General features: G+C 36.7%; 2 protein-coding genes across 2 annotated transcripts; one reads left to right on the forward strand and one right to left on the reverse strand.

Annotated features, from left to right (window-relative positions):
- Nucleotides 1-1,142: 1,142 nt before the first annotated feature.
- LOC134793614 (histone-lysine N-methyltransferase 2D) lies at nt 1,143-7,313 on the reverse strand. Its single transcript, XM_063765238.1, has 6 exons — nt 7,144-7,313; nt 6,785-7,033; nt 6,291-6,592; nt 3,206-3,775; nt 2,425-2,784; nt 1,143-1,754 (listed from the first exon to the last, which is right to left on the reverse strand). Exons 2-6 carry the CDS (start codon nt 7,029-7,031, stop codon nt 1,608-1,610), a joined length of 1,626 nt encoding a protein of 541 aa, XP_063621308.1. The 5' UTR covers nt 7,032-7,033; nt 7,144-7,313; the 3' UTR covers nt 1,143-1,607.
- Nucleotides 7,314-7,836: 523 nt separating this feature from the next.
- LOC134793615 (GTPase Era, mitochondrial) lies at nt 7,837-11,734 on the forward strand. Its single transcript, XM_063765239.1, has 5 exons — nt 7,837-8,129; nt 8,235-8,359; nt 8,975-9,149; nt 10,707-10,898; nt 11,347-11,734. The coding sequence occupies exons 1-5, from the start codon at nt 7,944-7,946 to the stop codon at nt 11,701-11,703; spliced, it is 1,035 nt and encodes a 344-aa protein (XP_063621309.1). The 5' UTR covers nt 7,837-7,943; the 3' UTR covers nt 11,704-11,734.
- The last annotated feature ends 6,712 nt before the right edge of the window (nt 11,735-18,446 follow it).

The raw sequence follows: 18,446 nt of genomic DNA on the forward strand, positions 1-18,446 counted from the left end.
TTTACCCGGGTCTAATTATTCGGTTCCTTCTGCTATTTTCGATGCTTATAATGGATAAATAATTTTATATGATGAAGCACATTTTTGGATAAGTATCTGAAATTACTACTTTTGATGAAATTACTCATTATTGACTCCTATTAAGTCATAATTAGGTTTACTCAATAAAATTATTTATACGTAAAAGACGATCGAGATTCGCAATTAGCAGCACCTAAAAAAGTGATATGTTATAAAACTAAAATTGTTTATAAAAAGGCGGATACCGATACCACATAATGGAGTCTCAATTACTAATCATCCTGGCTGATGGTTAGGCTTCGGCACGTCGAAGAAAAAAAAACTATGCGTTTTCTAAAAACGAATTGACGTCACCTCTTTACATACTGAAATATCCCTCACAATAGTATTAATCATATTGCAATCTCATGAGTAGAGCCGGAGCAGCTAACAACTTTCGGATCAGCCCTCGTATAGTAGAGTTAGACCAAGAAATGTCTGCAGCGATTTTGATAGCCCACGCAGTGCAAATGATATTTATTATGTCATAATTTCATAGAAGTGTGACGTTTAAAATAACACTTGCACTGCGTGGGCTATCAAAATCGTTGCAGACTTTTCTTGGTCTAACTCTAAAACCATGAAATACAATATATACATTATTTTACTTAGCATCACACATTAGTTGGAGCTTACGACTAAGTACTGACTATATTTCTCTTAACACAACTACGAAAACGCTACACTACAATAGCCAACTTATTTGGTCAAAGTGGTTATCTATTATTTTTGAGTTGCCATTACCAGAATGGCAAATAATCCAGTCTCTGTTTAGTATTCTACCTTGATAATCTAATCTGAGCAGGACTTAGCAAAAACGGCTACGCTCAAAGTGTAATCTTCATCCCAACGCTTATAATAAAATCGAGCAATTTAAATGAAAATAAGTTCAAACTTCGAGGTACAGTCAAGGTATTCAATATCGACACGGCCAAAAATATGCCTTATACTACCTACCTACCTTAATTTTAAGGGTAATAAAATCGTGTTTACATATTATTACACTTTATTCGTGTCGATACTGAATATTTTAGCTGTACTACAGAAATTAACTATATGGCCGCTAAACATAACGTACTGATTGGGCATAAATCGCTAAGCGGGCCCTCTCGCTTATACTCGCTTTAACTACATACTAATCACTTAAACGCGAGCGAGAGGAAGCGAGTATGAGCGAGAGGTCCGCCTTAGTAATTTATGGCATGGCCCCTTAAGTCTTTGCAATACGGTTACAAAATTACCGTGTGGACGATGGCAGTGGGGACACTCCTGCCTTCGGGCATTCTCGGCTCCGTTCGGCTTAGCATTGCTCTGAGCAATTATTAGGGTTGGCACAACTTGACGTCCCTTTGCGTGCACGACCACAGAAGAAAATGACTTGAATTTTGACAACCCTAAATAGCCGATAGGGATAGTGCCATACATTAGAAAGGGACAGCATGATTCATCCCTGAATCGCTGTCAAACTTCGGTTTTGCAGGAAGTGTCCTTTCTGTACGGTAGTACTATTATTTATTCTGTGACGATGGTAAGGGGATTTGAGTGACTTAACCCCAACACATTGTCCAGTCGTCCTTCCTCGTCTGCAGCTTGACTACGATGCGGTACAAGTTGAGTGCTGGACCGAGAGGCAGTCCCAAGCCTCTCACGATGTCGGCTCGCCGTGCCATGCTCAATGCATGTCCATCGAATTCCTGAAATATGTCAAATATACATTAGTTATTGTTATTACAGAATTTTTAGTATACTAAGAGCGTTTTCACATTGTCCGATCCCGGATCGGACAATGTGAAAACCCATCCGATATCGGATGTCGGAAGGCGCCTATGACAAAACACCTGCAGGAGAGCGCCATTGGCATTAAGTCCGGCTTTTTTGTGTTGTCTATAATTTGTTTAGTATTAACGATTTATTAAATGTTTAAATAAATACAGAGAAACACATATTCCTTACATTTTCCTTCCTTCCGACATCCGATATCGGATCGGACAATGTAAAACCGCTCTGAAATACAATATGCTAAGTAGGGAGGGGCAAGCCGTCTGTCGAGTGTAAAGAGTGCATAGCCATAAGATTAGTACAAACAGCAACACTCCTAACCTAGCTGTACATCAATGGACCTTATTACAAAAGGCATAAGGTACAGTTAACAATGGGCTATGGTACTAAGTTATTGTGATTGTTAATTCTGTTTCTTCACGCTTAAATCACTTACCAATTAAGATGAAATTAGGTATGAAGATAGATTAAGGCTCAGGGAAGGACATAAAATAGTTTCTATCAATATAATCATTCCACACAGGCGAATTCGCGGACAGAAGTTAGTTAGTCATAAAAAATGGTATTTTGAGGAAAGTTGTTTACCTGCTCCTTTAGCAATGGAGCAGCTTCTGCAAAATTCTCCATAAAATAGTCATAAACATCATCTGTTGTCCAATTAGTTATATCAGGTATCCTGGGATCAATAGGCACCTCCTCTGCAAGTTTAGATTCAGATCTGTCCAACTCATGGGGTTTCAGGAACGGTTCGACGGGAGGCGATCCTTGAATACTGTACTCTAGGCTGCTAGGAATGATAGCCGGGGAGCCGACAACAGTGGGGCGAGATTCCAGGCAGTTGTTACATTCCCATTGGTCCCACGCTTTCTGACGCTCTGGGATTCGTGGCGCGTGGCAAAGCGCGTGATATGCATCTGAACATATGCTGCATACTGTTAATATCCCCTGAAATTTTTGCAATCAATTAAATAACGAAGAAAAAAATCATAACTTTTTAGTGTGTTCTAAAGGCATATTGGTGTAAAGCAGCAGTCGGCAACCTTTAAGCAGCCAAGGGACACATAGCCCATATAGTAGTTAACGCGGGCCGCACTTTGTTAATATTTAAGACTATCAGACATTGTCATTTGTCAATATTACATACAAAATAGCTAATAGGGATGCTCACGGGCCGCAAGTGAGAGGTTCGCGGCCCGCGGGCTGCCTGTTGCCGACCGCTGGTGTAAAGGGTCGACCACACCATCGCGTATACGCAACGTCTTGCGTTTTCGCCATACTGTGGTTGGTCCTTTAACCTGCAGAAATATGAAAACTGGTGCCTTTTGCTTGAAACTATTACAATTATTATAATCTTTACAAAACTTACAGCATCATTAGTCTCACAGCAAACTACGCAGGTCTTGCAATGTGGACACTGCCAGGTATTATCTGGCCTAGGTTTCAATATGCCTGATCCTGAATGTAGGCAATTTAAGTGTGCCTTATTATTGCAGTCTCGGCATTCAATAAGCCTATCATTGGATCCGCGAGATTTCTGAATATGGCATACAGAACAAACCCCACCAGAAGTCTCATGGGATGTTGGTTCATCTTGTTCCAGTTCATCGCCACTTCCGTCTAAAGACATTTGGCTTTCAGAGAGGGGTGTGCCTTCTTTGTCCTTGCTTCCCTGCCCCGTAATTAGAAGGCGTTTTTTAATAGTGCTCTTGTTAAGGGAACCTACAGGTCTTCCTCTTTTGCGTTTGCTAGGAACATTGTTGTCTGATGGGTCAAAGACTTTTTTGGCCATTTTTCGTCTTTCGCCTACTCGGACGCCGGCATTTCTAGTCATGCTATTGCTCGGCCCGTTGCTGGAGGAGCCGCCGCCGCGTTTTTTTGGCCGTCCCCGCATACGTTGGGGTGAAGATCGACATGAAGAATTTGCTGAGGAAGTCATCTGAAAACATGAATAAATTCCCGATTATGTTATCAAATTTGACAGAAAGTGACAAATACGTCACATAAATAGCCATAAAAAAAAAATTACAACAAAAGAGTTTCTTATCATCGCATATCATGAGCGGCGAAATCAAAGGCGAAATGAATGAAAATTAGGGATGTACCGACTAGTCGCCGATTAGTCGGGAAAGCCGACTATCCGGCCACCTATCCGGCCACATTTGTAGTCGGCGATTAGTCGGCGACTAGGCGGCAAAAATAGCCGATTAGTCGGCACTTTATTAGTGAAAGAAAACAGAAAAAAAAAGAAATCAACTGTCAATATTTACCATATTTTTTATGTTTATTTTACTAAAATACCTATTCAGGGTGCATACGAAAACTTTTGTTCATATGATTGACCGTTTAACCCATTCATGGCCACGAACCGCTGAGCGTACACAATACGCCGGGCCACCATACAAACCGTTTTTAGCTAAAACGTATGACTCAGCTTATGGGTCTCGAGCCTGGCGCGCACGGTAAATAAATCGCCGCTTATGAAGCCGGCCAGTTGAACAGCATTATGCAACATTTTTACTAACCACCTTCTGTGCCTATCAAAAAAAAACGAATTACTTATTGCAGTTTGGTTAGGCGGGTTCAAATTCCGGTAATCCATAGCCTTGGTCACAAAATACGAAATCACTAAACAGCACAGGAGGAGTATAAAGTCGCCCACGAATAAATCGTGACTAAATAATATTTCCCATGTTACTCCAAAATACATCTCTAATAGGGGGGATGGGATGAATCACTTCTTGAACTCTTGTGACAAATACCACATGAAAGATAATACCGCCGCCGCCGCTCGGATGCATTCCTTGTTTATTGTCCAAGTGTGTCCGATAAGCTTACACCTGGTCGGTCATTTATCTTTGTTTTGGTAAACGCCATTATATTAGTAACAATAGAGAAGTTGAAATATATTATAGTACTTACTTTCTAATCTGCCGTAGAAACCACGATGTTTTAAAGAACTTGTAAATATTTGTCACAAACTATTTGTGATACAATACATATTAGTTAGTGATGACTGTTTCAACCGCCTTGTTTTATATTGAAACGAAAAAAAATGAACCTTAACATCATTGTTAGTAGGTAATTGCCTAAGATACAATACAACGATCACCAAATATTATGACATAAAAGTACAGTGGGAGAAAATCCTAGTTGCCTTACCCCTCATACAAAACAAAATATTATTATACTACGGTTTGGTTCCTACAAAATGTGGCTTACTATCATCCAAACAGTAATCGGTTGTAAAATGGTACAATATCAAACAGCTTCAACATGAAATAAGCTTTAAAACCAGCCAATAAAGTTTATTTTAGCCTGCTACGGAAACATTAGTGGTTTTTATAAGTAGCGCCAGGCCACGGTGACCCATACCTTGAGCCATGTCAATAACTTCTGAAATATATATATATTTTGTATTTTTTAAATATGGATTTTTCTGTTTGCTTGCATCGCATATGTATCTAGAATTTCAGTATATTTACTATATTGCACTGATAGTAAACCAAATTTGAATATTCTACACCCTGTTTTCATAAAAAAATACGTGTTTATAATTGTTTAACCTAATATACCTTATAGAAATGGTTGTTAGCTTATATGATACTTACGATATTACATCAAATTACGTTTCGTTTAAGTTTAAATCAGAATTTATTCAAGACTCACATGTGAGTCACTGGCCCTGCGGAACTGTTTGAGCATGACCCATACGCTGAGTCGCTGGCCCTGAATGGGTTAATCGTTATCGTATGTTGGTGGGCTGGTGTTTTCCTCTACAGGTCGATCTCAACTGATTCTCGCGTTCATGTGCAAGTTCGATAGTAATGTTTTTTTACTATTATTCAGTGTTTTTTTTAATGGTGGAGCCATGAGGAACTATTAATGTTATTGCAAAAATTTAGAGACTTAGTCAGGGCACGTTGCACGTAAAGACGCTGACCACAGGGGATAGGTTTTTAACTGGCGACAACGTACGAGAAATAGAGCCTTGGAAATACCTTCTACAAGCTGTACTGACGGTCTGCTCAGGATCGCAAAATAAAAGAACTAAAGACAGAAATTGAACGAGGATTCTTGTGAAGGTCTTTGAACGTGTAGAGAACACCTTTTAGCCAAGCTAAATTATGATGAATAGCGCAACCCTTGAGCAAAACTATTGTTTTTCACCTGAACTTATACGAAACTAATGATCTGGCCGACTAGCCGACTAGTCGGCCGACTAATCGGCCATTCGAGCGCCGATTAGTCGGCTAGTCGGCCAAATCAATAGTCGGTACATCACTAATGAAAATCCATACTCGCGTCTTGCCACATAGGCTTAGCATGAGTGCACCGCGACAGTATCACGTGCGTGTGATAGACTAACCGTTTTTTTACAAAATATTTTCTTTTTTAAGGGTTACAAAATATTTTCTCCTATAAATATTAAAATATAACAAATCACTACAGACCTTAGTATTTGACTCAACATTGTAGTCAAACTTAAAGCTGTCGGAACTGTCACCATCATGATCAGCAGGACCCAATGCCAAGTTTCCATTTGGTAGCTTCACAAGACTACCCGAAGACAACTCTTTATTTACAATTGTCTCCAATTGTTTCTTGGAGTATTTAGATTCTTGGGAAGCAGCCTCCCGTACAAGTTCATCAAATGCAATCCCGTTCTCGAGGTAGCTCTGATCTTGATAGATTAGAGTGGCTATTGCCGAGGTAATTATTCGTCGTTCACTTGTTGCTATTGCTGCTGACATTTCTAGAATCAATCAAAGTTATACATACATAATAACAAAAAAGTAAACACAATTAACTTGTAGTATGTGATGATACATATGTTAAATTTGATACAAAATGATTAATTCAGTGTACTCTACATGTTAATAGTCAAATCTTAAATTGTTTTCAATGTATGGTGAATATGAGGAAAAAATATAAGTAAATTTCTTACTGTTGTTTTGGCTTGATTTCCTTCGCCACTTTGCAGCGTTTCTGTAGCTCTCATTATCTTTATAATCAACTTTGTAAATACTCTTCTCCTTGAGGCAACGTTTAAGATCTGCTTTAGTGTATTTCGGGGCAACTTTGTAGCACTTTAACATAAACTTGCAAATTCGGTTGATGTCTGGTCTCGATTTTCTTGAACGCAAATGGTCTATCGCTGACAAAATTTCTTTTTTATACTTTATCTCTGACATTTCTGGAATAAGTTATATGAATATGAACGAGGTGTAGCTTGTGACGAATTATAATATATATCAGTTTATTTAAGTACGTAGTAACTTCAGCTTCAGCTGGAGTAATTTTTACCTGAGTAGAATCATGCCGGTGAGTTAAAATCACACAGCTTCTTTATGATAACGCCACTTTAGGACTATTTTTAACCAATAGGGCTTTATAAGCTCAGTTTTTAAACTGCATCAATATTAAAATTAATTAATTAAATAAAACCACTCCGCGTCCAAAACTGAAACCAAAATTTGGTCTTGCAAAAAAGTTATATATTTCCTTTTTTTTAACAATTATGGCCTGGATGCGAGACCTTTAAGCCAAAAAAGTTATATTCTAAAGACGTTTTTTATCATATGACATCAGACCATAGATGGTAGGATCCTATAGATTATGTGAATTATACGCGTGCGTCCGAGGGACAGAACTGGACAGAACATACGCAATGCGACTCTATTCTATGTTTGGTCGAGTTCATTTGTTGCCCACCATAATCCATATTTTATGGTGGGGACTAAAAAAAAATGCGAGACTGTGACAAGGACAAACAATAATAGCGCTTTCGCTGCTACCCCTACTCACATTTTTTTTATTCCCCACCGTAAATTTGGTATGGATTATGGTGGGCAACAAATACATTCGACCCATCATAGTTTCGCATTGCGTATGTTTTGTCCCTCACGGACGCACGCGTACTTATAGCACGTCTATAGGATTCTACCATCTATGACCAGACAGAATCTGTCAACTCAGTCAACTGTCAATGTCATTAAAATAATAAATCCGAACTTGATCCAAACCGAGTGAAAAAAGTTCATATTTTGTTATTTTCATTAAAGTGTTATTTGATATGTAATAAGTAAAGATATATAATTATCAATATGTCGACAATCATGTTGAGTGCTCTTCGTATGACTTACAGTAAAGCAATTGTCTTTCGCGCAGTGTATTATTCGTCTCAGCCCGAACACGCGAGTAAAACGATTAATAAAGTTGTAAACGTTGCTATAATTGGTGCCCCTAATTCTGGGAAGAGTACTCTAATCAATAACATTGTCGAGAGGAAGGTATGTCGGTTAGAATAGAATATTTTGTAATTTGTAACATAACCTCAAAAACATTTTGAATGATAAACCATTTATTTAATTTCATAAGCTTTTGTCATTTTGTAGATATGCGCTGCTTCAAATAAAGTCCACACTACCACAAAGTTAGTAAGGGCAATGTGTTTTCAAAATGACACTCAAATAATTTTTCTTGACACACCAGGGGTTGCTACAGAAAAGGAACAGAAAAGGTAAATATTTAAAACACATTTATTCCTACTTTCAAGTGTAGTTTAATATTCAATCAAAGCAATCAAATCTCTTACAAACAAAATTCAATCTCTCTCGTAAGTTACCCGTTGGCCCTTGAGTAAGTTAGATTTTAAAAAATCTGGTCAACCTGATAATTTGAAGATGATACTGATGATGATGAGTAAATGAGTTGACGAAGCCTGTTGCGGATTTTATAGCTGTAGTTTTTTGTGATGATGCCTGTAGCTGATTGTAAATTTGTGTTTATCTGAAGAAGCCTGCGTTGCGGATATAAAGGTATGGTCTCTGAATAAATATATTTTAGATGATACTTTCTTCTCACTTATACATTTAACTAAAGCCTATTCCACTTAAACTGACCCTATTAAACTCAAACTGCACCAAAATTTGGATAGTATTAAATTGATTTTTTGGCTATGGCGACCACTCCTAGTTTGCTCAGTGCTCGTATAAAATTATAAATGTAAATAAACCATGGCATTATGTGATGAAATGTACATGGAACATAATAAATCAAATACCATAAACATTTAAATATTAATGCATTGATGCCATTATAAAACAAACTAAATCTTTTATTCATTTTTTTTCAGATACAAGCTGCCAGAGTCCATGATAAATGCTTGTCACAAAAGCCTTAGATGTGCAGATGTGATAGGTGTGGTCCATGACATCTCCAACAAGTTTACCAAAGACAATCTGCACTCTGATGTAGTTAACATGCTGCATAGCACTCAGAACATACCTAGTTTTCTAATTATAAATAAAGTAAGTACATAATGGCATAATTTAGGGTGAAGGATCCAACCCACAAAAATCTGTCATTAGAATTTGAACTTCCTACATGTCCTTCTTCCATATTGTAATTAAGGCTCCAATTAAATATATTGTACATGTCTAAATGACAAATTTTAGAGGATGGATCCTTTTCCTTAAACTATGCAGCTTTTGCAGTGAGCAAAATCCGTCAGTTAACTGATGTGAAAACAGCTCGATTAGTATATTTTAGCTACTTCCATAGCATCATGGCATATGGTATTTTACTGTGGGGCGGTGCTTCAGAGATAAATACCATTTTTGTTCTGCAGAAGAGGGCTATTCGAGCAATATACAAAATGAACCATAGAGACTCACTTAGAGATAAATTTAAGGAAATTGACATAATGACAGTGCACTGTCAATACATTTATGAGAATATTCTGTACGTACATAAAAATATTGTAAATTTTAGGAAAAATTGTGAAATTCATAATATTAATACTAGAAATAAACATAAGCTCGCAGTGCCCTTCACTCGGCTCCATAAAATTAAAAAATCATTCATGGGTAATTGTGTAAGATTTTATAATAAACTTCCAAACCATATTACTGAATTATCTATTAATAAATTTAAGAATTATGTAAAGCGTAAACTTATTTCTAAAGCTTATTATACCACACAAGACTACATGAATGATATTACAACGTGGGATTAATTGTTATTCGAAATGATTATTTATTTATTAGGTATATTTGATTATTGATGAGGAAATGGATATTCCGATGTAATACTATCTACTTCTTTTGTCACTTATGCTTTTTTTTTTGACATTTAGATTTTATTCTAGAAATTCTAGACTAGTATTTTTTTATACAATCTTTTTAATGTTTGACGATCCTTTTGTGAAATTTTTAGTGTTAAATTTGATATGTATAATAATCCAATTTTATTATGGAATAATATTAACATCAATAAATTGCTCTGATAATTAGATTAAGATTAATTACGATTCATAAGAGCTTGTTGCTAGGCCTACATGAATAAAGTAAATTTTGTTTGTTTGTTTGTTTGTATGTGAACTACTGTAAATGTGTAAATGTGTAAATCATACTTTAAATCCTACTTTAAATTTTAATTAACAATTCAAAGCATCTGTCAATTAATGCCCTTTTATAATTGTTTGTCTTCAGCAGTTTGCATTTTTTGTGTTTGTTGTATGAAGCTTTGAAGTAAGTTTTATGAAGCCCCTTACTTCATAAGTGTGTAATATTTTAATAAGTATTTTTTCTGCTCTTAAGTTATAATCTTATAATGTAGTCAATTTGAAATGCATGTCGATACCTTTGGGTTCAATTGGCGTAAAGGACATTTTGGCGAAAATTAATTATATACCATATATATACATTATATGGTATATAATTTTTTTTATTTTTTTTTATTGGTATATAATTTTTTAAAGGTACCCAAAGGTATCGATGTGATTTGTCTGAAGTTTTAGGGTTTAATTCACTAATCTTCTAAATTGTAGAAAATATAATGAAAGTTTTTTTTTTTGTAATTCTCAGATAGACAGATTGGAATCAAAAAGGCAGCTGTTATCTGTGATAAGGAATTTGACCAATGGAATGATTGCTGGGAACCCTGTCCAAGACCCTGAAACTGATAGCAGAAAAAAGAAAAGAGAGAGGGGCTATAGTCACTTCTCTGACATTTTCTTGGTATCAGCTTTAAACGGAGATGGAGTGAAAGACATAAAGGTAATATTGATATTAGAAAATTAGTAGTCATTTAATGTTGTATTGTATTTTAGGTTACTTTGTAATACTCTTTAAGTAACATTTTTTTTAATAACAAAAATAAGACAACTGGTACAAACAGTCATCTATGAAAAGTTAGGTACACAAAGAAAACAAAAAGGATGGTTAGAGAGGTTGTTGAGTAAATGTAGGGTTTGGACTAGCATAGACCATAATTTGGGACTGACCTGGTGGATGACATGGTAGTCGGCTCCAGGGGCCCCTGTCCTTCGATGATGAATGTGGTAACCTCATAGGCTGGCATTGACAGTGAAAACACACTAATACCTGTTATTTATGTACTACATGCTCTAATTACCAGATTACTTTTGCAATGGGAATTCCAATAATGCCATAGTTTATGTCTTTACATAGTTCACAGATTGAAACTCTTGTCATAATTTTTCAGGATTATCTCATGAGCAACGCCAAGCCTGCATCCCTGCACTTCTCCCCAGAAGAGTGGACTGACCAAACACCAGAATCTTTAATACAGGAAGCAGTGCGGGCCAAGTTTCTAGATTTCCTGGCCCAGGAGCTGCCTTATAACCTCAAAATTGAGCTAGAATATTATGAAGACCTTGGAGAAAAAATTATCTGTTCTGTCGCTGTAGAATGCCCTTCCGACAGAATAGCTAGACTTATATCCGGAGCTGGTGGGGGCAGGCTTCAACAAATCAAATCACAGACTAGGAATGACTTAGTAGATCTTTTTAAGAAACCTGTTGTTATTAGTATTCAATTGAAAGTTAAACCTAAACCATAAGATTACTTGTTATTACAATAAATGTGTAAATGTATGTATAAATGTGTAAATATTTTTTCTTTGTTTTACTAAACTTTCGGCTGAATCTCGGAATGTAACTTGCAATTATAGTTGGCGTAACGTACCTATTCCATTAGTAGAAAAGTAGAAAAAATTGGCAAATTAAAAAAAAAATGGCAATATAAATTGGTTTGGTTTGCTCTTCGAGCAACACCGGCTTCCGACACATCGGAAGGGAGGGGCCCAAGCGATATCTCACCCTACAAATCTTTCTGCCATTTTTCGCGGGGGGAAAGGTCACACAGTCGCACTTCTCACACACTTACATACAGAATCCAATCTGTAATGACGACACAAATACATAGAAAATGACACACGTCAAAGACAAACCTCGATCTCTTTTTGTGTACGGACGAGTGACAAGTGTCACAACACGCACACTAACACATTTTCGTTGAAGTATGTTATTGTATTCTGAGAGATGAGAAGTCGGATTTGTCGCTCGACCGATCCGCAATTTGTACTGAGCGATCAAAATCGATAAATCCAACAATTACATGAGACTAAAATATAATAATTGTGTTTGAATGTAATTAAACGTATGATATGCAAAAAAAAATATTACATGTGAAATGTAACACTTTCTTTTTGTAAATTTGATGTCCCCGACCTCTTTTTATAACAAAAAACCGAGCAACCAGGCATTTTTGTGCAGCAGTGTACACGCGCGCGTCTGGACTCGGTCTAGTGAAAAATCCAAGTGCAACTAGTTTTATTACCCGCGCTAGATTAGATTGACGCGCTAATCTTGTACCTCGGCAGAGGGGAAATAGTGCGAATGCCGCCTCCCTTCCGTGCTGCTCGAAGGGTTTGCTAGATACGTAGGTGCAGTACAATGCTTCAGCTTCATGCAAAATCGGTTCAGCCAAACGCGAGATAATCGCGGACAAATATACATACATACGGGTCAAACTGACTCCTCCTTTTTTTTTGAAGCCGGTTGAAAGAGTCTGTTCGGAAAGAGAAGAGTCGTGGAATGTATAGGGCCCCATACTTTAATCCTCTTTCAACAAAAACTTATTGCATCGTCCTAGAAAGCAGAAAGCTCCCAGATATTGAAACAGTTATCTATGGACTTGCTTTAACGTACTACGTCAAACCAAAGAGCATATAATCACTGCGTCAAACATGACATGTTGTGTGAGAGCTATAAATTTTCCGATAAATATTATGAAGATTACATTGTAATATATATTTTTACTATCAGAAGAGTACCTAATTTAAAATGAAATGTAAAAACTGTAATGTTCTTGACAGCTTATGCGTGGCGCCAGCATGCTGTTGGGTCGTAAATCTGCGTACGGGGACCCTAACCATTGCCTATATCGTCATTATTCCCCTAATCAGTATCACTGTGGCTTTCCTAGTGTTTACATTCGAGTACGAGCAGAAACCAGTTTCATCGTTCGAAGCCGCAATTCTGTACTTCATTTTCTTCGTAATGTTGATTATGAGTGTGATGCTGCTCGTCGGGGTCTATATGCGTTCGCGGTGCCTGCTTGCCACCTACGCCTGGCATATGATAATTCACATAATCATTATGGTGATATTTTTCGTTTATGGTGTACTACGTTTCACATCGCGGGATATTGTAACCGGTGGTTTGTTATTAATGTGTATATTTTTATTAGCTATTTTATATTTAACGGCTTGTTATCATTTTTTTCTTGTTGTGAATTCTTATAGAATGAAAATTGTAGTGGCAAATGTTTGAACATTGGTTTAAGTATCTGTATAACACCCTTTTTTATTTTTTCCTGTCTATTGAGCTCTATCGATGGCCTCTACCTTAGCCTTGATTTATCACAATTTTTAAGTATCTAGGTCGCATTCTTTTAGGTACCTACCTTAAATTACCTTTGGCTAGAGTCTGTGCGGAAAGAGAAGAGTCGTGAAATGTATGGGATCCAATACATTCTACGACTCTTCTCTTTCCGCACAGACTCTATTATAGTTTGGCCAAGTTTGGCCCAGGATTGTCTCATTTCCAACAAAGAGAGAATCATACCTATATTTGTCTTACGCTAATACTAGCACGAAAAAGAAAGGGATGGTAATTTTCTTGGTTCTTACAAGTTATGTTTACAGTATTTATTATAGGACATTATAACACAAATCGATTAAGCCCCACAGTAAGCTCAAGAAGGCTTGTGTTTAGACAACGATATATCGATAATACGTAGAAAACATCATACGTAGAAAATATCGCGGCTTCAAAGGCAGGGTTACTACCCATTATAAGTTATAACACTAGATTATTATAACATTTGATTTTATTATTATAATATAACACTTGATTTCTGCTTACCAAAAATATTAGTCTATAGTACCTACCTAGGTATATAGGTCTATGGCGGCATTAGCTAACTTGTGCCTAATTATAAGTGCACATAAATTTAAAGAGTTTACTTTCTATTCTTCGTACTAACCAACCCTATTTTATCTGCTCTATATAACACCAAATAAATTTACATAGTACCTATCCTTACCCAGTCATGCTCAACAATAGAAGCACGAAACTCCAAAGACGCCGTCTAGGTGTACTACTTAACCGCACAACTTTGTTGAGCCTTGTTTACGGACAGTGACAGTTCAGTTTATGTGATGGTGGTCCCAACTTAGGAGGTAAGTACATTACGCTACACGATTAAACGATTTCGGTTCGACTAAACTAGTTATAGCTCGGGGTTTAGTGACCCTAAATCTATCGGTCCCGATGTTCGGCAAGCGGCACTTCACAAACTTGCCCGTGCTTAAGATCTAGTTTTCAGCCGTTGTTTTCACACTGGTTTAGTTGTAGTTTAGTTAGGTGTGTTTGAAGCGGTTATGTAAGAGTTTGTACAATGCAAAACTGCCAAACTTACATAAATCTTAAATTAGATAAAACAGGTTTTACTAGGCTTGAATATATTTACCAAATATATAATTTACACATATACATATAATGATTAATGATGGTAACATGTCAGTAATAGGTACAGTCTCAGGGTACAGTCATGTTGACGTGATGTTGTCACAAAGATCAGAACTGGACCTATCAAGGGTCATATCATATCACTCATATGTACTATCATATTAATCACAGTGTGGTATATTTTTAACTTTAACATGCGTGTCTTTATCTCTACCTATGCTTATAATAACGACTTCCGGTTATACCGACGAAATTACAGTGGTCCCTATATCCAAAATCCACTGTTTTTCGATGCTACGACGCTACGACTCTACACCGTAGAATGGTGGTAGAATGTACAATTTCCTGCGTAGCAATACAGTTGTCAATAGGATAAGAGGGCCTACCGCGAAACAAGATCGACGTGTTACCTCTATCGCACTTGTAAATTCGTTCGTAAGTGTGACAGGGAGGCAACACGTCGACAGTGGTTCGCGGTAGGCCCTAAGATATCAGATAAATTAAACCGTCATTATTTTAAAACTGTCACCAGTTTTTTCGGAGATAAGCGCGATTACCTAATTTCACAGTAGATTATTTATGTCTGGCGGTAAAACGAAATAGAGCGTATTACGAATGGCTTAAGGAAGATATTTGTTTAGCGACTAGGTGTAATACGGCTTTATAACATGGAAAGTCTAGTACGAAACGGATACAGAAGGTAATAAATACAGTTCCGACTTCGCAGGCAGACACTTCAGGGCGCTCTTGGCGTTTTCTTTGTCCTCTTCACCTTATTCTTTTATTGTGTTACAGCGTTTAGTTAAATCTTATCATTTGCATGACTAAGTACCTACTTAAGATAATAAAGTTGTCCGCGTTAAGGCATGCAAATAAGTTGAAAAAGTGTACTACAGACGCGGACGAAGCTTTGAATATATATTTTAATGTAGTATATTAACATATTACATTTGTTTATACAAAATAGAAAACATGTTTTAATACTAAATAGGTTGCTTATATTGGCGAACAACTTATTCACATTGCATTTAAATTCAAAAGAACCTAATATTTATTGATTTCTTCTTTAAAAATTCACTTAAAAATAACATCTTATAAACCTTATTTAAAAGTAGGTAATTATGAAAATAGGAAAAACATATTTTTCAAGAAAAATGTCCTAACTTTTTAAAATCTAAAAAACGAATAGGTACCTACACTTAGGGCCAGTTGCACCAACCACATTTGACAGACGGATCAACGTCAGCCGGCGCGCCCCGGCGCTTTACTATGAAACTTTCCATACATAAAAATTTAGCGAACTCTTTAACGATACGAACAGTTTGGTGCAACCGACCCTTAGAGTTCTTAATAATAAACAAATAGGTAGAAAACATAGAAACACAAGTCATTAAAAAATAAATGCACAATAAAAATCAATAACACCTAATCAAATAATATATCTAATGAACATAATGCACAAAATCGGAAGTCAGGTTAGTTTTCTTACTTGTTATAGGTACTCCTGGGCTATTAACAACCTTGTTAGAGTCTGGCTACTGAAATATTACACAAATATTTGGCGGGAAATTCAAAAAATCTTGGGCTGGTCACACTTTGTGTAGTAGGAATTATAGTTTTGATACTAGATAATATTTTTGATTTTCTGTGCACACGTAAGGTACCTAAGGATATAAGTTATAGCTGGTCAAGCAAATCTTGTCAGTAAAAAAAGGCGCGAAATTCAAATTTTCTATGGGACGATATCCCTTCGCGCCTACATTTTTCAAATTTGCCGCCTTTACTACTGACAAGATCTGCTTGACCAAGTATAAATATACGTTGACGTGCACTCAAAGTCAGCTCACATAATTTCTACCACTATGTAAAGTACAGTCAACGATAAACACATATGTTAACACTTTCTCACCATATACCATTGTAACAAGGCGAAAAATGAAATGTAGTGTAAATAAAAGACCTAGCTCGATAATACCGTAATATTAATCCATCACCAAAAAAAATACATAAGTACTATACCAAATATGCTAAATGCTAAGTATCTAAATATTTATAGAGCACCAACCTCCTAATTTGTTTACATTTGTTTAGGAGTTGTAAAGCTTAAATAATAGTTTGCGAACCTCACTCAGTATAGACATTATTAATATTATTTAAAATAAACCCCTGGTTTATAAGGACATTCAAACAATTTGAATGAATGACATAAATTGACAACTGACTTTTAGCTTTTTTTTTTAATCATAGACAATTGGTGATACAACAACGAAATATCTGTCAACAATTTTTGGCTAGCCAGACTATGAAGTTTCACAAATCTTGATAGGTAGGTACAAAATTTTGATATTCTACAGTAGTGTGCTAAGTAGATATTCTCTGGCAACATGATACATTATTCATTAAGGCTATGCCACTAAGTTTGGGACTTCCTTCCTGCGCATCTCAATATAACGTTTGGTACACAGGGTGGATTTTTAAATGATTAATATACATTTTGGACTTTTGGAGCGGTAATTTTCCAAATTACATATGTCGGAACCTGACACCAGAAAGACGAATTGCAGCGTTATAGTTCATTATTTTAGACGCCTGTATAAAATCGATAGCAATGTTGAGCTACGTATTATTTGGTTGTAACGAAATAAATAAAGTTGCGTAGAGAGTAACGCCATCTATTGGCGTGTTGTTGAACTGAGATGACAGGTAGAAGGCTTTGGAACGTCGAGAGGTTTCTCTCGAGTGAGCGTAGGCACGAGTTGGCGTTTTTGTCGGTATGTTGGTAGACTGGTCGAGCAGGTTTGCCAACTTGACTGAGGCGGGAGCGGAGAGGCTCCGCCGCTGGTAGTTCTTCTTGATCGGACCGCGCTAGAGATCGGACGTACTCGTTAGCCAACCTCGTGCCTAACTCGCTACGTTCCTGAAGGTTTATACCTGAAGGATTATTCTGATAGCTTATAGAATCCCGCGTTCTTTAACCATTTAGCTAAGTGTTTTATTTCAAGTGTTATTTTGATTTCTTATGTTTCATTAGAAGCTTACTTTTGTGAAATAAAGAAATGACGTGTTATGTGTTGTATTAACTTGTTCTGAAAAGATTTATCCCTCTGAGTTTGTTGCCGGTCCCATATAGGGCTAAATCTTCTCAGGTCAGATATGTAGGGTTGAAGCCGGCCTAGTTTGACTTGAATAAAGATTTAAACGGTTTCTTTTTACTTTCATATCGCTCCCTTGAGTTAAAAATAGCAATTAGTTCTTTTAAACATTTAGTACTGAAGTATAGTAGGCACTAGTATGGTTAACGAGTCCTAATGTTTATTTCATGCACTGGTAGCAATGGTAGCATACTGGTTTAGCTGTGAAGTAATACATTATCGTACTACCCCCACGCGCCCATCGCCTTTGAGACCATCGGTATTCGACATCAGAAGTGGGATGGATGCAGAGTTTTATGTATTGCTTGCACAGCCACCTGGGAGCGTGGTGTATTTCCGTGTGTTTTGGTGACCTACATTCTATAATCTGGACACGTGGTAATGGTAAGCTCACGTGTCTAACTTTCATTGAAAGTGTGCTACAACCTGAGCAGGGACAACTTACAGACGCCATCACACCTGTAACACAGAAGCAGCTGTGCAGTATCGTCTGTTCTGGAGATTTGGAAATAAAAGTACAGGTTTCGTTCCAATTGTTTATTAGTGAATTTTATTTTCAGTGTAATGGCGAAGCATAACAGTCTAACGTAACTAATTAGCTGTCACTTTTCGTATTG

The sequence above is a fragment of the Cydia splendana genome, chromosome 9, assembly GCF_910591565.1.
Source record: "Cydia splendana chromosome 9, ilCydSple1.2, whole genome shotgun sequence".
NCBI lineage: Eukaryota > Metazoa > Arthropoda > Insecta > Lepidoptera > Tortricidae > Cydia > Cydia splendana.